This window comes from Mytilus galloprovincialis, chromosome 2 (genome assembly GCF_965363235.1).
Source record: "Mytilus galloprovincialis chromosome 2, xbMytGall1.hap1.1, whole genome shotgun sequence".
Classification (NCBI taxonomy): Eukaryota; Metazoa; Mollusca; class Bivalvia; order Mytilida; family Mytilidae; genus Mytilus; species Mytilus galloprovincialis.
Genome location: NC_134839.1, coordinates 42,845,126 through 42,865,937, shown reverse-complemented (window position 1 = coordinate 42,865,937; position 20,812 = coordinate 42,845,126). Strand labels below are relative to the sequence as shown.

At 33.3% G+C, this 20,812-nt stretch overlaps 1 protein-coding gene across 4 annotated transcripts in view; it reads left to right on the top strand.

The window, feature by feature from the left end:
• Positions 1 to 20,812, top strand: part of LOC143063638 (E3 ubiquitin-protein ligase E3D-like) — a 112,504-nt gene that overhangs the window by 42,187 nt on the left and 49,505 nt on the right. For all 4 annotated transcript variants that reach the window (XM_076235889.1, XM_076235891.1, XM_076235890.1 and 1 more), the window contains exon 3: positions 4,907 to 5,172. In XM_076235889.1, coding sequence (XP_076092004.1) covers positions 4,907 to 5,172 — 266 coding nt within the window. The remainder of the gene's footprint in view (positions 1 to 4,906; positions 5,173 to 20,812) is intronic.

Genomic DNA, 20,812 nt, shown 5'->3' with positions numbered 1-20,812 from the left:
CAGAACAATTATATATCAAGTTGACGACATGGGTATCTTTCAAGTTGGATGTAGAAAATGCATAGCCTCTGAAATTTTTAAAAAATTACCACAGACGTAAAACATATCAATCTATTAGTCCAGTAATCGTGTCTGCCCTTCCATTATGTGACTCAAGAAAAAATTCCAAAAATGGGTAACAATTGTATCGAAAAAGAGGAAATCGAGTGCACCTTTTTATGTTAGGGTGTGTTTGAGTTGAATATTTTGTCTTGATATCGTACAAACAAGAATATTTCATACATCATCTCGCTTCAGATTCTATCATTTTTATATATCAAAGCTACAGGTTGACTTTATAACATAAAAAAATCACAGTACTAAAAGATGAAATATATGGGTCAAGTGAAATACCTATCTAATGAATCACAAAAACAGAGAAGGTGTGTTCGAATAGCTATTTTATACTGAAAATACTTGACGACAGTCTTTCAAGTTGGATGATGAAAATGCATATCTTCGAAAAATTATAATTTTTTGTGTGTGAAAACTAGGGTTTATAGTCTTCAACCACTAAAAAAATCTAGTCTGCCCTTCCACGAATTATTTAATTAGAATTTTTTAAAATGTTTATGAATTTTCGAAAATTCAACCTGACAACCAATCAGACAATAGTTTTAAGTTGAATCAATGCAGACAAGATCATTAACTGATGCTCATTATCTAGTTGATACATTTGTCTTTTAAAATACAACTGACATATAAGGATCGTAATGGTGCAATGTGGATAAATTTATCGATTTCCGAGAGCAAAATTGGCAGCGCGTCATCCCTACAATGGCTTCCATTTCTACGATTGTGAAAATGAACTGGCGTAATGGGGAGATAATTTTGACGAAGTAGAATCCTGACTGTATGATATCATGTGACTGGTCAGTTCTACTATAAAAGGCTTCTGAAATTACACTTGGGTGTTCAGTCTGTCGATATACACAGAAAGTTATGAACCCCTGGTGAAGGCAGCCATGGAAATTATAATTAAGTTATAATTAATTAGTAGACATTGGTTACAACCCATAATTGTGGTTAAAGATACCCAATTATTGTGGTTAACGATAACCAGGAACTGTGGTTTTACTATACCAATAACTGAGGTTAAACTTTACCAAGAATCGTGGTTAAAACTATACCAAGAATCGTGGTTAAAACTATACCAAGAATTGTGGTTAAAACTGACCAGTTGTTATTGTCATTTTATATCAAGACTTTTTGTTGCTATAATTAAAGCTGTCGATACTATCCGACCGCTAATAAAATCATTTATCCTAAGAAAATCTTGAGTTATCTAGCCATACTAACTATATTGGTTCATGCTCGCAACTGAGACACTTAATGCACTGAACCCAACATTGAAGCGAAAGGCGAGCTCGTTACAATATGCAATTTTATCAATACTGTGGATTCATTTATTTTCGTGGGTACCAATTTTCGTGGATTAGAGAAAACTTGCAAGATCGTGGATATTTAATTTCGAGGTTTTGCTGAAGTCTGTATACAAGCCTATAGAAAATTTGTTATTCGTTGAACATTTAATTTCGTGGTTCAACAGTACCCACAAAAGCCACGAAAATTGGTATCCAACGAATAATAATGAATCCACATTAATATATAAAATACTCACACTTTTCACCTGACAATTTTCTTTTTGTCAAATTTTATTACATTCTGAACCCTATAAAAAGTCTTAAAATGCTGAAGTTTGACACCAGAAAAGGACGTATGACATCACACTGAAATGTGCTTAAGACAAGATCAACAATTCACAGAATTGATATTTAAACACAATGAGAGTGTTGACCATAAGAGAAACAGGTTTAACTCTTGTTATTTGTTTTAAATACAAAATGTAGTAATAATAAACTCGCCTCAGGCTCGTTTATTATTATATTGAAATTAAAAAACTTGAGTTGATATCAAGCAATATCCCATTCTAACTCGTTATGAAACCTATAATTACCACTGCCTTACAGCAATATGATTTCAAAATGCGGCTTTTGAAATATCACATTTTACCTTAACATAAACAGGTCGAGAACTCTAGATTTTCTGACGTCAGAATATATTTGCATAGTAATTTCCAAAACACAAGGCCAATATGGCCTTGAAAAACTGACCAATCGACTCAATGAACTACAATGCATTGTGGGCTACTACGAGTAAACTACTACTTAAAACACGTGGAATTAATGGGAAAACAGTCAATTAATATATTGTCTGGGACTCTCATTACCAAAGTTTTTATTCTGCAAATATATTTAATGTAAAATATATAACGTAATCTTCAATTTGCATGCTCAGATTAAAAAAATATTGTTTATTGGCTTCACGATTTGACTTTCTTTTTCGCCTTGCAAAAAAGTAGTTGAACCGGTTTTGTGCATTGTTATGAATTGAACCTGCATTAATTTCACGACATGACACAGTGAAATATCCAATGAAGTGACCACTGTCCAGTAAGAAAATCATTTGAGCTCTTTTAAACCTGTATAATGTCATTGCAAAATCATTTCTGCCTAGAAAAACACGAAACTTTCATTAAAACACTTCTTTCTGTACTGAATGTGTATTTATTTTTATCAGGACCTGAACTAATAGTAAGAACATCATAATACTCAGTATGCTAAAAAAAAGTGTTTTGAAAGCGGCAGGGGCGGGTCCAGCCATTTTAAAAAGGGGGTCCTAACCCTGGACAAAAGGGGAGGGGGTTCCAACTACATGTCCCCATCCAAATGCACTGATCGTCCAAATTAAAAAAAGGGGGTCTATCCCCCGGAACCCCCGCCCCCTGGATCCACCACTGAGCGGGTACGGTATATAGCTCAATACATTTTTTATAGTTTCATCCATCGAGTATCCGTTTGTTGCTAATTTTATCACAAAACATACCTCAGAGGGTTTTTTTATCGTTCGGCTGCTGTCCTGTTGACATATGTAAAATATCTCCATATTAAAAGTCTCTGGATCATAGTGGGTGCCATATTACCAATTATTTTTTTTCTAAAACGTGCTTTGTATATAGAAATAAGAAGTTGAGGTATGAGTGCCAAATGAGACATCTTTCCAACAAAGACATAATTTAGTAAAGTAAGCAGTCACAGGTCCAATGCTGAAAAGTAAGCTATTAATGACCCAAAAATTACTTGTGTAAAACAATCCAAAAAAAACAAAACAAAAAAAACGGCCCAATTAAATATATAAAAGGACAAGAAATCTATCCCATAAAAAAAAATATATTGTATAGGAGCCTGTATTTCAGTGGTTGTCGTTTGTTTATGTGTTTCATATTTGTTTTTCGTTCATTTTTTTTTTTTATATAATTAAGGCCGTTAGTTTTCTCGTTTGAATTGTTTTACATTGTCATATCGGGGACTTTTATAGCTGACTATGCGGTATGGGCTTTGCTCATTGTTAAAGGCCGTACGGTGATCTATAAATGTTAATTGCTGTGTCATTTTGGTCTCTTGTGGACAGCTGTCTCATTGGCAATCATACCACATCTTCTTTTTTGTTATAGATCCAACGCTGCAATTTTCACAAAACATATCAAATTTTCCACCTTGTCGCACATACACATATGGATAAAATCATTACAGCTTATTTCCTAATGCATGTGGAGCAAAACTTTGGTTAGCTTGCTTGCTTTGTTTGTATATTGTACAAAATATAAAATATACAAGTAAAACTATGCCTATATATATATATTGTTTAAAGTTGTCAATCTTATTTTCAAAGCTTGTATAAACAACTATACAAACAAAGCAAGCAAGCAAACCAAAGTTTTACTTTGCAGGTTTAAGAAATCAGCTGAAATGATTTTATTCAGTTTGGCAAATGTCCGAGCCCGTTAAAAAACGAACAAACTGAAACTACAGTTGCTGAATTCACTACCTTCGAAAAAAAGGGAACAGTTTGGAAGTCCCATATACTAACATGTGACCAACAAAAATACTTATAGATTTTGTTAACACTGCCATGTATGTAAATATTTCTTCGCCTTTTTTACGAACACAAAATTCAAGGATCCCACATTTGCCTTTAATTATCTATACGAACATTGCTGTACTCTTGAATATCAGCACCGACTGTTATCGACGGCTTACTTTACACCAGTAAGTTTGTCTCATGGGTAATTGTGTTTTTTCGCTGTTGTTTCGTTGCCTCTGGTGGACAAATACATGAAATCTCTGTGCCATCATCAAACATGTTAATAGCTATATATCGGATAATTCAAACCCCTTTTTCTTCGCATAGAAAGAACTCTTCGTTAATCTGAGCATGGAAGTAATGCTTTATATCACGAACTATAAATAAGGATACACAAAATGAAAAACTAAGCGAAATTGTGAATCCCGCATTGCACGAAAAAATGTGTTGTATTTCAGTAAATAACACGTGTTCTTGGTTGATTGTAAACATGTAGTAGTCCATCATGCATTGTGACTCATTTAGTGGATTGGTCAAAAACCTAGGTAAAAATAAATTGCGTCACATGTAAATAAACAATTACATGTGCGAGAACATAAGTATGCTAATTTATGCATTTCCATATAAGGTAGTGGTCCCGACCTGATAAAGATTTGCTGAGTTTCAAAGGCATTTTCTGGATAACATCACATCAGTAACTCTTATAAAGGAAGAAAAAGATTTTTTATTTCCAATTATGGGACCCAAAATGCGCATAAATTAAACATACAACATCAATCATGTCAATAATTTTTTCAGAATACAATACAAACAATGAGATTAAAAAATTTTTTTTTTTAGATAACACTACATAAGAGCTAGATCATACAGTTCATATGGACTTTACTTTCTACATCTGTATGACCTACAACAACAATAAAACAATGGTGAAACTATTTTTCAGCTTTTACAAAAGAGTCCTGCCATTACCTTCAGAAAATTGGTCTTCCAGTGTTGACATGTGGTTTTGTCATAAGCATGGAAATGATGATACAGATTATAAATCGTTATCTCTTATACCAAAGTCAGGAGAGTGTTTTGTGGGTACTTCATATTTACTTGTCAGATCAACACATCTCCTTGTCAGAGACAGTCACAATGGCACAGTTACATGTCCAAGCTGTCACATAGAGATTGGGGCTAAATTTGTTGAAAGAAATAAATTGAATGGTAGGTTTAAACTTTAAAAATGATTTTTATGCCCCACCTACGATAGTAGAGGGGCATTATGTTTTCTGGTCTGTGGCTCCGTTCGTTCGTTCGTCCGTCCGTTCGTTCGTTCATACCGCTTCAGGTTAAAGTTTTTGGTCAAGGTAGTTTTTGATGAAATTGAATTCCAATCAACTTGAAACTTAGTACACATGTTCCCTATAGTATAATCTTTCTAATTTTAATGCCAAATTAGATATTTACCCAATTTCAAAGTCCATAAAACATGGAAAATGATAGTGCGAGTGGGGCATCCGTGTACTTTGGACACATTCTTGTTATTCAATGATTTTTTTACCAATTAACCTAGAAAAGGATTACCAGACTATAATCAAAAATACTCTTGGATATTTTCCTGCTGACCTTTGGGTTCATGTTTGCTCAAGCTACTTATTTTAAGAGGGCATAATATTCACATTGCCAAACTTTAATTTTCATTGATGTTTGATGAATAATTACATGTGTGCATTGTTAACCGGATTTTTGTGACAAAATGTCGGTTATTGATTTGGGGATGTATGGCGTGCTTGCGGCAGCCAAATGTTGTCCGTGCATTTACTCATGAACCGTTCTACCAAAGCTTTTAAAATTTTAATATGTTGTTACTGACAACAAAATGGAGGTCAAGTTCAATAATGTCAATTTTGACTTTTACGGTTCTGGAGTTATGGTTCTTGCAATATTGAAAAATGGCGTTTCCAGTCCTGTCCGTGCATTTACTCATGAACTGTTCAACCAAAGCTTTTTAAATTTTAATATGTTTACTGATGACAAAATGGAGGTCAAGTTCAATAATGACAATTTTGACTTTTACTGTTCAGGAGTTATGGTTCTTGAAAGATTGAAAAATTGTGTTTCCAGTTGTGTCCGTGTATTAACTTGAGAACTGTTCAACCAAAGCTTTTAAAATTCAAATATGTTGGTACTGATGATAAAATTGAGGTCAAGTTCAATAATTTTCTGTTCAGGAGTTATGGTTCTTGAAAGATTGAAAAATTGTGTTACCAGTCATGTTGTTACATTTACTCATGAACTGTTCAACCAAAGCTTTTTTAAATTTTTATATGTTGTTACTGATGACAAAATGGAGGTCAAGTTTGATATTGAAGATTTTTGCTTTCACCTGCATCAGTTATGGTTCTTGCGATATTGAAAAATGCCAGGACGCTAATAAATATGAATAAATCCAGTTTGCTGTAGCTCTGACAGCCTCTTGTTTTTCACTGGAGTATGGTATAGGTCTCTTTTAAGTAACGTTAAATATATCAGTGGAGTGTTACATTTCACTGAGATTATATTTGATATATAAAAATGGGTAAAAATTAATGTTAATGGATCATAAATGTTCACTTTCTGCTGAGATGTCCATTAAAACTGTGTGCTATCATTTATATAAATTTAAAAAAAAAATATTGTGTTGTCAACAAATTGTCATGTACAGATAGTGTGTCTAGCTGATAGCTTGGAAATATATGGCATTAAGAAAACTTTATTTTGATTTGGCATCAGTTAAAATATACAACACAAGCTCTAAGGAGCTGAAAGACTTTTATTTTCCTATGATATATACATGTATATGTATTTGACCACTGCAGATCTAGAATATTAAAATATGTATAGAAGGTATTATACCTGTATGGTTTAACAGATAACTAGCAGCTGTTCAAGTTGAAAAGGTTTTTAATAATACACCTATAAAAATTAAAATTGTATATTGGTATCACATCATAGTCGTTGTCCGAAGACAGATGATTTCTGGATAATAACTTAGGTATAGGTAAATACAAAATCTATGAAATTTAAACACAAGGTTTAATTAGGACTACAAAAGAAAGGTTGGGATTGATTTTGGGAGTTTTTGTCCCAACAGTTTAGGAATTAGGGGCCAAAAAGGGGCACAAATAAGCATTTTTCTTGGTTTTTGCACAATGACTTTAGTATTCATGTCAAACTGCCCTCATTAATATTATTGATAAATGGCTACGCGAAATAAATAATGGAAATGTCAATTTGGCAGTCCTCTTGGATTTTAAGAAAGCTTTTGATGTTGTTGATCATGAAATTCTATGTAAAAAACTTCTAATTTATGGCTTCCATGAAGATACTGTTGATTTTTTAAAATCATATTTGAGTGAAAGAACACAGCAAGTCCATATAAATAATCAGTTTTCTAATAAAAAGTTTATAAATTTTGGTGTTCCACAGGGCTCAATACTTGGTCCCATTTTGTTTGTTTTGTTCATAAATGACCTTCCATTACACATCAAAAACTGCCATACAGACTTGTATGCTGATGACACAACTATGCATACATCAGGAAAGACTATTGGTGACATGCAATTAAAAGTACAAGATGATCTCCAACGTGTTGAAAAATGGTGTCATGAAAATAGCATGTTCATAAATTCAGATAAGACGAAATGTATGGTTATAGGTACAAGACAAAGGCTGCGTTTAAATCAAGCAGATCCAGTTCTAACTATTGAGAATAATATTCTTCAAAAATCATCAATTGAAAAACTTTTAGGTGTTAGAATTGACTCTAATCTGTCCTGGACAGGCCATATTAATTACTTATGTTCATCAATTTCATCAAGAATTTTTTTACTCTCTAAAATCAAGAAATTTCTAAATATTGATCTAAGAAAATTATTTTATAATGGTTATATTCTCCCACTGATAGATTATTGTTGTATTATTTGGAGTGGTTGTGCTAAAAATGAGCTAGTCAGAATAATAAAATTGCAAAAAAGGGCTGCAAGACTTATTTTAGATGCTGATCCACTTTCATCATCAGCTCCACTGTTTAAACAGCTTGGATGGATGACAGTAGAGAACAGAATCTCATACCACAAATCAGTTTTGATGCATAAATGCCTTAAGAATGAAGCCCCTGTATATCTCACTGAAAAGTTTAAAGAAATGCCAGAAATAAACCAATATTGTTTGAGAAATGCCTCTTGCAAAAATTTACAACTTCCAAAAGCCAAAACAGAGCTTTATAAGAAATCTTTTATATATTCAGGATCTATTTTATGGAATAACTTACCAATATCCCTGAAAAAATCAACCTCAAGTACAAGCTCATTCAAAAAAGATTTAAAAAATAACTTAAGTTGATGGAACATTAAGAAGCTGTGCGTTTTTTATATGCATAATAATTTTCACACACTTACTCAAACTTATGATATTGTTGATGCCAATACTATACATGTCATATATGAATTTGTAACTTTTACCTGTTTTGAAAATTGTATATTTCATAACAATTTTTTATTTCATTATTCATGTATGTGTGTCTGTTTGATATTTTGTAATTGTTTGTTATATTTCATTGTATTTTATGAGGGCCTCAGGGAAGATTAGCTTTACAGCTAACTGTGTAACCCTCTTTAAATAAAAAATTATTATTATTATTAGTAGTAGTATATAGGTGTATAGTGTATAAGTAAATAGAAATCTATGAAATTTAAACACAAGGTTTATGAACACAAGGAAGGTTGGGATTGATTTAAGGAGTTTTGGTCCCAACAGTTAAGGAGTTAGGGGCCAAAAGGGTCCAAAATAAAACTTTGTTTGATTTCATTAAAAATTGAATTATTGGGGTTCTTTGATATGCCGAATCTAACCTTGTATTTAGATTTTTATACGACCGCAAAATTTGAAAAATTTTTCGTCGTATATTGCTATCACGTTGGCGTCGGCGTCGTCGTTGTCGTCGTCGTCGTCGTCGTCGTCGTCGTCCGGCGTCCGAATACTTTTAGTTTTCGCACTCTAACTTTAGTAAAAGTGAATGGAAATCTATGAAATTTTAACACAAGGTTTATGACCACAAAAGGAAGGTTGGTATTGATTTTGGGAGTTTTGGTCCCAACATTTTAGGAATTAGGGGCCAAAAAGGGCCCAAATAAGCATTTTCTTGGTTTTCGCACTATAAATTTAGTTTAAGTTAATAGAAATCTATGAAATTTTGACACAAGGTTTATGACCACAAAAGAACGGTTGGGATTGATTTTGGGAGTTTAGGTTTCAACAGTTTAGGAATTAGGGGCCAAAAAAGGGCCAAAATAAGCATTATTCTTGGTTTTCGCACAATAACTTTAGTTTAAGTAAATAGAAATCAATGAAATTTAAACACAATGTTAATGACTACAAAAGGAAGGTTGGTATTGATTTTGGGAGTTTAGGTCCCAACAGTTTAGGAATTAGGGGCCAAAAAGGGACCCAAATAAGCATTTTTCTTGGTTTTCGCACCATAACGTTAGTATAAGTAAATAGAAATCTATGAAATTTAAACACAAGGTTTATGACCATAAAAGGAAGGTTGGTATTGATTTTGGGAGTTTTGGTCCCAACAGAATAAGTGGCCCAAAGGGTCCAAAATTAAACTTTGTTTGATTTCATCAAAATTGAATAATTGGGGTTCTTTGATATGCCGAATCTAACTGTCATGACTGTGTATGTAGATTCTTAACTTTTGGTCCCGTTTTCAAATTGGTCTACATTAAGGTCCAAAGGGTCCAAAATTAAACTTAGTTTGATTTTGACAAAAAATGAATCAGTTAGGTTCTTTGATATGCTAAATCTAAAAATGTACTTAGATTCTTGATTATTGGCCCAGTTTTCAAGTTGGTCCAAATCGGGGTCCAAAATTAAACTTTGTTTGATTTCATCAAAAATTGAATAAATGGGGTTCTTTGATATACCAAATCTAACTGTGTATGTAGATTCTTCATTTTTGGTCCTGTTTTCAAATTGGTCTACACTAAAGTCCAAAGGGTCCAAAATTAAACTTAGTCTGATTTCAACAAAAATTGAAATCTTGGGGTTCTTTGATATGCTGAATCCAAAAATGTACTTAGATTTTTTATTATGGGCCCAGTTTTCAAGTTGGTCCAAATCAGGATCTAAAATTATTATATTAAGTGTTGTGCAATAGCAAGTCTTTTCAATTGCACAGTATTGCGCAATGGCAAGAAATATCTAATTGCACAATATTGTGAAATAGCAAATTTTTTTTTAATTAGAGTTATCTTTCTTTGTCCAGAATAGTAAGCAAGAAATATCTAATTGCAAAATATTGTGCAATAGCAAGATTTTTTTTTAATTGGAGTTATCTTTCTTTGTCCAGAATCAACTTAAATCTTTGTTATATACAATATACAATGTATATTCACTTTTTACTACCAACTGATAAATTATAATAAATAACATTCAGTGATAACAAGCAGTTTTTTTTACATCTTAATATTTTATGATGTATTTAAATGAGTAGTTATTGTTGCAAACTCCATTAGAAATTTTAATTGAGATTAGTTTTGGAATAAGGGAAAGGGGGATGTGATTAAAAAAATTGGGTTCAATTTTTCTCATTTGAAATTTCATAAATAAAAAAGAAAATTTCTTCAAACATTTTTATGCCCCACCTATGATAGTAGAGGGGCATTATGTTTTCTGGTCTGTGCGTCCGTCCGTCTGTCCGTCTGTCCGTTCGTTCGTCTGTCCGTCCTTCCGTCCGTCTGTCCCGCTTCAGGTTAAAGTTTTTGGTCAAGGTAGTTTTTGATGAAGTTTAAGTCCAATCGACTTCAAACTTAGTACACATGTCCCCTATGATATGATCTTTCTAATTTTAATGCCAAATTAGAGTTTTTACCCCAATTTCACGGTCCACTGAACATGGAAAATGATAGTGCGAGTGGGGCATTCGTGTACTGAGGACACATTCTTGTTTTGAGAGGATTAATATTCAACAGCATAGTGAATTGCTCTAAGAGAAAACAAAAATTTTAAGTTCATTAGAACACATTCATTCTGTGTCAGAAACCTATGCTGTGTCAACTATTTAATCACAATCCAAATTTAGAGCTGAATCCAGCTTGAATGTTGTGTCCATACTTGCCCCAACCGTTCAGGGTTCAACCTCTGCGGTCGTATAAAGCTACGCCCTGCGGAGCATCTGGTTAATTGTTATGCCCCACTTACGATAGTAGAGGGGCATTATGTTTTCTGGTCTGTTTGTCTCTCTGTTCGTTCTTTCGTCCGTCTGTCCCGCTTCAGGTTAAAGTTTTTGGTCAAGGTAGTTTTTGATGAAACTGAAGTCCAATCAACTTGAAACTTAGTACACATGTTCCTTATGATATGATCTTTCTAATTTTAAAGCCAAATTAGAATTTTCACCCCAATTTCACGGTCCACTGAACATGGAAAATGATAGTGCCATTGGGCATCTGTGTACTTTGGACACATTCTTGTTTGTCCTGTTTTAAAATTGGTCTACATTAAGGTCCAAAGGGTCCAAAATTAAACTTTGTTTGATTTCAACAAAAATTGAATATATGGGGTTCTTTGATATGCTGAATCTAACCATGTCTTAAATTTGTGATATTTGGGCCTCTTTATCAAATTGGTCCACATTGAGTTCTAAAGGGTCCAAAATTGAACTTTATTTGATTTCACCAAAAATTGAATACTTGTGGTTCTTTGATATGCTGAATCTAACCATGTATTTAGATTTTGGATATTGGACCATAATAGGTAAATGTCCAATTTTATTTTTTTTTTAGTTCTTAGACCACATTCATTCTGTGTCAGAAACCTATTCTATGTAAAACTTGGTTGGTTGGTAATATATTATAACTCCAGCTCCCGTGGAATTAAGAGTAAACATTACATAATATACAGATATAAAACATTCCCGCGTCTTTCTTTAAACTAAAAGTTAATTGTCTGTTGGCAAAACTTGAAATGTTAATGGTCTATTCCATGCGAGAATTAAAATATTTAAGAAAATCAAAACAAATGTCTAAATTTTTTACATTGTCAATTTGAATGTTCGGTTTCAATTTCATGGTCCTTTCCCAGTACAGAGAACTTTGATCAAGGGATGAAGATCACTCCTGCTTTAGTTAAACAATCCGTAATCTGGCTGCTGGTTTTAATCCATGTGACTGTAATGTCACAAAGACTAACACTTTCTTTGATGCTAGCTAAATCTTAAAACAACCGTTTATCAGAAATAAGTTTTGTTGAGTGAATGTTTTGACACAGAGATTTGTTGTCTGTGAAACACTTGATTGGAATAGATTCTCCTGCATTTAATTTTATCATCTTTTGAAAAATGCTCCTTAGAAAATAGCAAGCATCTAGTCCTTCAACAAGTGATAAAGCTTCTGCAGCTAGAGTACTATTAACAACTCGTCTGAATTTATTTGAAGACCAAGAAATTGGGCAATTTTTATACGACCGCAAAAATTGAAAATTTTTTGGCCGTATATTGGTATGACGTTGGCGTCGTCGCCGCCGTCGTCGTCATCCGAATACTTTTAGTTTTCGCACTCTAACTTTAGTAAAAGTGAATAGAAATCTATGAAATTTTAACACAAGGTTTATGACCACAAAAGGAAGTTTGGGATTGATTTTGGGAGTTTTGATCCAAACATTTTAGGAATAAGGGGCCAAAAAGGGCCCAAATAAGCATTTTCTTGGTTTTCGCACTATAACTTCAGTTTAAGTAAATAGAAATCTATGAAATTTTGACACAAGGTTTATGACCACAAAAGGAAGGTTGGGATTGATTTTGGGAGTTTTGGTTCCAACAGTTTAGGAATTAGGGGCCAAAAAGGGCCCAAATAAGCATTATTCTTGGTTTTCGCACAATAACTTTAGTATAAGTAAATAGAAATCTATGAAATTTAAACACAAGGTTTATGACTATAAAAGGAAGGTTGGGTCTGATTTTTGGGAGTTTTGGTCCCAACAGTTTAGGAATAAGGGGCCCAAAGGGTCCAAAATTGAACTTTAATTTCATCTAAAATTGAATAATTGGGGTTCTTTGATATGCCGAATCTAACTGTGTATGTAGATTCTTAATTTTTGGTCCCGTTTTCAACTTGGTCTACATTAAGGTCCAAAGGGTCCAAAATTAAACTTAGTTTGATTTTAACAAAAATTGAATCCTTGGGGTTCTTTGATATGCTGAATCTAAAAATGTATTCAGATTTTTGATTATTGGCCCAGTTTTCAAGTTGGTCTAAATCGGGGTCCAAAATTAAACTTTGTTTGATTTCATCAAAAATTGAATAATTGGGGTTCTTTGATATGCCAAATCTAACTGTGTATGTAGATTCTTAATTTTGGTCCCGTTTTCAAATTGGTCTACATTAAAGTCCAAAGGGTCCAAAATTAAACTAAGTTTGATTTTAACAAAAATTGAATTCTTGGGCTTTTTTGGTATATGCTAAAATTAAACATGTACTTAGATTTTTGATTATGGGCCCAGTTGTCAAGTTGGTTCAATTAAATCAGGATCCAAAATTATTATATTAAGTATTGTGCAATAGCAAGAAATTTTCAATTGCACACAGTATTCAGCAATAGCAAGAAATCTTCAATAACACAGTATTGTGCAATAGCAAGAAATTTTCAATTGCACAGTATTGCGCAATAGCAAGAAATCTTCAATTGCACAGTATTGTGCAATAGCAAATATTTTCAATTGCACAGTATTGCGCAATAGCAAGAAATATCTAATTGCAATTTCAATCGGAGTTATCTTTCTTTGTCCAGAATAATAGTTGAATCAACTTAAATCATTGTTTTATACAATATACAATGTATATTCACTTTTACTACCAACTGATAAATTAAAACAATCTTTACCATTCAGTGATAACAAGCACTTTATTTTACATTTTAATATTTTATGATGTATTTAAATGAGTAGTTATTGTTGCAAACTCCATTAGAAATTTGAATTGAGATCAGTTTTGGAAAAAGGGAAAGGGGGATGTGAAAAAAAAATTGGGGGGGGGGGTAAATTTTTCTCAGTTCAGATTTCATAAATAAAAGAAAATTTCTTCAAACATTTTTTTGAGAGGATTAATATTCAACAGCATAGTGATTGCTCAAAGACAAAAAAATTATTTTAAGTTCATTAGACCACATTCATTCTGTGTCCAAAACCTATGCTGTGTCAACTATTTAATCACAATCCAAATTTAGAGCTGAATCCAGCTTGAATGTTGTGTCCATACTTGCCCCAACCGTTCAGGGTTCAACCTATGCGGTCGTATAAAGCTGCGCCCTGCGGAGCATCTGGTTAGCATTTAAAGCCCATACCAAGGATTTGTATAGATTACTATACAAATCCTTGCCCATACTAAAGCTACTTCAAGATTTAATTTTGGTTGATCTTCCAACTAAAAATATGACCAGAACAACCAATAATATTTGAAGTTGCAAATAGTGTTCAATAGAAATTCATATATGGGGATTTCGTGTAGAAGGATTGAAGAGTATGAAAAATAATATTTTCAAATTGTATTTATTAGATAATAAAACATGATAATTTAACATTGCAAATTAAATGCACACTGATTGAAAATGAAACTACAGTCCCTGTACATGAAAAACATGATAAAAATTAATACTATTGTAAAATGTAAATGCCGAAGTATTACTGAATTTGAAAAATACCCATATTAGATTCAAAAATAATCTTTTAGTAAAATGTAAAAAACAGAAACTGAAATTTTTAAATATCTATTATAATTGGTTTATTTTGACATTATTACTTGCTTCTTTAATAATAGATTCATACTAATTAAGATTTGAAACAAATTTTACATATCCAATAGGATTGTTTTGTCACATTTTTCAACCCTGCATATATTAAATGTTGCCAGTCCAAACAACAATCACCACTGAGTTGATCACAGGCCAACGAGTCTTGATTGTGGGTCACATTTAGGTCTAAGTGTGACGCGCGGGGGATTGCCAATTTTTTGTAAGCGTGACACGAGAAAGTCAAATTATTGTGCCGTGAAAACGGGAAATGAAGTCTAGCGGGGACAGGGGAAATTACAAAAAAATGAGAATTGCTTACGTGCATAGTGTAAGCTGGATACGGGAATCTGACAAAACAGTAAGCGGAATCCGGGATCAGAACCCCCCAATGAGACCCCCTTCATCGTGTAGGTTTTTATACGACCCCAAAAAATTTTTGGGATCGTATAATGGTATGATGTCGTCGTCTGCGTCGTCGTCGTCCGAAGACACATTGGTTTCCGGATAATAACTTTAGTTTAAGTGAATAGATCTTCATGAAATTTTTTCAGAAGGTTCAATACTACAAAAGGAAGGTTGGGATTGATTTTGGGGATGATGGTCCCAACCGATTAGGAATTAGGGTCCCAAAAGGGGCCCAAAACAAGCATTTTTCTAGTTTCAGGATTATAACTTGTGTAGAAGTATTTCAATTGCTCTGAAATCATACTGCAATGTTTAAAACCACAAGTAGAAGGTTTGGATTCATTTTAGGGGTTATGGGGTCAAAGTTTAGGAATTAAGGGCTAAAAAGGGGTCAAAACAAGCATTTTTTTTAGTTTCAAGACAATAACTTATGTGTAATTGTATGGATCTCTCTGAAATTGTACCACAATGTACCATATAACAAAGGGGAGGTTGGGATTAAGTTTTGGGTTAATTTCCCAAAATATGTAGGAATTAGGGGCCAAAAAGGGCCAAAAAGAAGCATGTTTCTAGTTTCCAAACAATCATGACAATAACTTGTGTTTAAGTGTATGGATCTCTCTGAAATTATACTACAAGGTTCAATACTGCAATGGAAAGCATGGTATTGAGTTTAAGGGTTATTGCTCCAAGGGGGTTTCAAAAAGTTAAGAGGGGGGGGGGATTTTTTGTTAATTATTTTTTGAAGGGCTTTCTTTTTTTTCAAAATTTTTCAAATTTCGAATTTTGAAAAGTTTCAAGAAGAAATCTTCAATTGCACAGTATTGTGCAATAGATTTGTTAGATCTTTGACCACATTAATTTTGTTACAAAAACCTATATTATGTCAAAAATTTGATCACAATCCAAATTCAGACCGAATCAAGCTTGAATATTGTGACCAAATTTGCCCCAACTGTTCAGGGTTCAACCACTGGGGGTCGTATAAAGCTGCGCCCTGCGGAGCACCTGGTTTGACATTTGATACATATTACAATTAAAATTCCTCTGTAATTTTTGTGTTTCCAGTTCTTCTTTTCTCTGTAGCTGCAATTGACTCCGAGTTTCGTTTATACAACTGTATAAATTAAATCGACTTATAGTTATAAAAAGTGGTTCCAATTCTTCATGATAACTTTGAAATGTCTTCCCCACTGACATGTATGATCACACTCTTCAATTTTAAGAATATTTATGAAGTGAGAAAAACTGTTCACTTACCTATATATAAATATTTATAAAACTTCTGAGTGATATAAATCAATTTATTCACTAATTGCGACAAATTCTATATATATATATTTGATCATACATTGTATTTCACGTTTCATTCTTAATCCATTGCCATTTGATTATAAAACCTGATGCGGGTATGCGTAGCCTACAAACGGCATTTTGACTATTCGTACCGTATGCGGGTACGAGCAGACACTGTCTTCATAAAAAAGTAAGACTAACATGTCTGTGCATTGGGGACTATTTAGGGGTATTTCGAGGGGCATAAAGAAGGGAGTCATCTAAAATCTGTTCAAAAAATATCAATCGTATAATTGTTAAAAAAAATAATTTTAAATTAGAGTTATCCTTCTTTGTCCATAATTGTAGTTGCTTCAATTTTGAAAATTAACCAACTACAATTATGGACAAAGGGAGATAATTCCAATTCAAAAAATTAATTAAAAAAATTGCATCAACTTCAACCAATGCTTTATACAATGCAATGTGCACTGCAAACATTAAAACAACCTTTACCCATCGGTGTTTAGAAGCATAATGTTCTTCAGTTTTGTCCCTTTATAACCTTATATGATATTTTGTTTGTGTTTTCTAAAACTTAAGTTTGTCTTACCTAGTTTTAATGAAATGTATATATAATATGCTTATTACCACTTAACTGTCACTTTAAATTTACAGTTCTTGAGTTATGTGCCTTTATTATGTTTCATGCTAGCAGGGGCATCATCTATGTTCCTATGGACACTTTCATTTATTTTTTTTAATTCTTTCTGATCCCTTTAGTAGTAAACATTGTCTGATTTGTGTCTCATAAATTTTGTACTGTAGAATCCAAACTCAGTGTTCCTTCTAGGGAAGCAATTCCATTCATACAATTACCAACTCGTACTAGGTCAACTTGTGCCACTAAAAGTCAACTGGTACCAACATTAACTACCAACTAGAACAGCTGCAATAATTGCGAACTTGTACCACTGCAGACTCACCATTAAAAATATACATTGATATGGGTCATTTTTTAAAAATGTCAAATTTTGAAATTTTGAAATTGATTTAAAGTTACTTATTCAAACAACCCTCATCACTAGCAAATCAAAACAAACAATACTTATAGAACAACAAATAAAAAGATGCAATTTTTATAAGGTCACACAAGAATATTTTGAAATATGTTTTTGATAGGGGGGTGCATATTTTGTCTCTCCTGTTACCATGTTCCGAAAAAATTTTGGGTTATTTAGAAAAGATTTTGATAAAATTTTAAGTTTGTTTTTCGTAGCCAATAAGATGGTTTTCAAGAGTTAAAACTTCTATATACATACATTCTGTAAAATAATATATTGTTTGCCAATTTTCTATGTTGTACTGAAAAAAAACTGTGTGACTCTAAAAATTGGTTTTCAAAGGTTATAAAAATAACAACCAGTAATGCAAGTCTAAGATAGCAATATATGATGTTCTTCAGTTTTTCTTAGTGTTGTTCCGATGATCGGAATAAGTCGGAAATCAGTTGGTTGGGCCTCACGATGTCGATAATCGATTGGGATTTTGTTCAATCGATTGTCGCTATAGCTTCCGGACTTTTTGCGTATCAACTTCCGGTCCGTTTGCGGTTTGAATTTTATTTGCTCAGTCAAACAAATTGCAACAAAAAATATCAGTGGATGACAATAACAATGTCAAACATCCTATAATTAAAGACAAAACCATTTTTCCCCCTTTAAAACGTGACAAAAGTATTGACTATATATATAAAGATTGATCTTTAAAATAAATAACTTTGTATGAAATACTCTCTCAATACCGGATACTTGTTACTTGAGAGCGTACATGAATTCCTTCAGATTTTAGACAAAATAATTTCTTTACTTCATTAGAGCGTCAAATTGCCTTTTATTAATGTTTTATCCATTAGTAGCGTCAAAAGCGTCATATTCCTTCCCAAATTGCTTGTCAAACATCGTTTATGTTTGTAAATTTTCTGAAATTTGTCCGCCATTGAAATACATTAGAATCACGGATCGGATACGGTTCAACTATGTAATAATTCCGCATTTTTGCAATTATAAGTTCAGACGCTCGCTTGACACAATTGACATCATAAAGTGAAAAAAAAGCATTCTACACGAATTAACAGACATTGGCTGGATCCTCTTTGTTTACTGTATATATTTCAATGCAAATGCATTGTTTTATTTTTTTCTGTTAATCTTAATGCCCGCGTCACACTGTCCCGATTTTTATATACGATGGACACCCGTATGCGAAAATTGTAAGTTCGTACGAAGTTGGTCCCGATCTCGTTAAAATACCAAAAAGTGACCGAAGCAAGTACGATGAATAACGAAGTCTATACGATGGTGTCGAAATTATATACGATAGCAAAAGATGGACATACGAAGGTTAACCGAAGACGGGTATTTAAGCTTCAAATCTCAGCCGAAGCCTACACGATGGATCACGAAGGCTACACGATGGATTACGAAGGCTACACGATGGATTACGATGATGGCGCGACGGCCATACTATGTCTAAAAGATCCGAACAGAATTTCGACAACATATCGTTTCTGTACAAGTTTGCCATGCATGGCGGGAAATCGATCTTTTTGTCTAATTCTTATAAAACTTAGTTTATTATCCCCTCGCCTACAACATGTAAGTAGATAAAATTGTTATGGACACTCTAGAACCAAAATGCTCAAAACTTGGTATGGTGTTACTCGTTAAAAATATCTTAAGCGCTATTGACTTTAAAGTTTAAAGGTCAAGGTCACAGTGGTAGTTGTAATACAAGGCAATATCACCCTTGTGGACACTCTAAAACCAATATGCTTCAAAAGATTATAACCACATTTGGTATATTGTTCCTCTTTGTAATGATCTGACATTTTTTACGTTCAAGGCCAAAGGTCAAGGTCATGCAGATGGACTTGTTTTTTTCTGCTTGAAATAGCATAATACACAGGAAATTGGTTGCTCATTTTTTTACCTGCTGGTTCTAAAGACAATATTAAAGGTATTTCCAGTTACTGAATGTTTTGGTTGATTTCTAAAAAAAAATAGTTTATGTATCAAATATGCATATTCAATTTACCATTTTCTGCATGTGTCATATACAAATACAGTGTCCATATTTGTCCCCAATATGTTACATACGAGGGGATGCCACGCTCGGCATTGCCTTGTTTGAACTGTAAAATGTGTGCACTAGACTGAATAATCACCCATAATTATGCCCATGTTTACTGATCTATCTTAAAGGTAAGGTAATGGGTTTGTTGATCCCTTTTATTCAAAACGAGCTCTTTCCCGGAGAATATCATAATAATATAGACAAAAGGAAGGATGTGGGGAAAGCAACAAATGCGGCAAACTATGACATATAGAAAACAAAATGGTTATGGAGTAAACATTCGTGTGACAACAACTGAGACGATACATAAAAAATCAGAATAATGAAAAAAAGTTGGTTTTCCTGTATGTATACGTGTACCTGCAGTGTTGGTGTACGAGGCGCGTTTATGATTTTCATTATGTTACTTGATATGAAAAATTGACAAAAAATAATATTTTACTTTTAAAAGTAAATCCTGAACCTGTTATAGCTGCTCTTCTTGTTCCATTTGAATTAATAGAAACAGCGCTGTCGCCTTTCTTGTTCTCATAGAATCATATGATATGAGCTCCATGTTTTGTGAACGTCTTTCTTAACTGTCGTATTAGACTGACCAGTGCATATCGCGCATGGCACTTTAAATGTATTTTAGCGCGAAAACTAACTTACATTTAGCTGGATTTATTGCCGTCGTAGTTCCATCTTGTCGCCTTCGTACTTTTATTCGATGACAACACGACGGGATTACGAGGTCTTCACGAAGTCGTGCTGCCATCGTAAGACCTTCGGGTATCTTCGTGATTCATTCGTGTAGACATCGTAATGTCAAAACTGCCCGATGGAAACGATGGAAACACGAATGCAATACGATGTGCAAAGATGCATTCCCGGTGACATTACGATGGAGAGGATGGTGATACGAACTCAATACGAACCCTCAACATCGGATGCACCTTCGGGGATTTTTTAACATGTTAAAAAATTTAGAACCCTTCCCGAAGTTTTCCCCGAAGGCTAGAAAAAGTGGCCGATGGTTCTCCGATGGTTAAAGATGGCACTACGAATAGCCCGATCTGGATACGATCAGTCCCGATTTTGAAAATTTCCATTATCGTGTTGCCATCGGCGTAAAAATCGGGACAGTGTGACGCGGGCATAAATTTCTTAAAGTAAAATACTTTATATATATCTTTTCTTACTGTGAACATTCAAATGTTTATACTGCTAAGTTATTGAAATT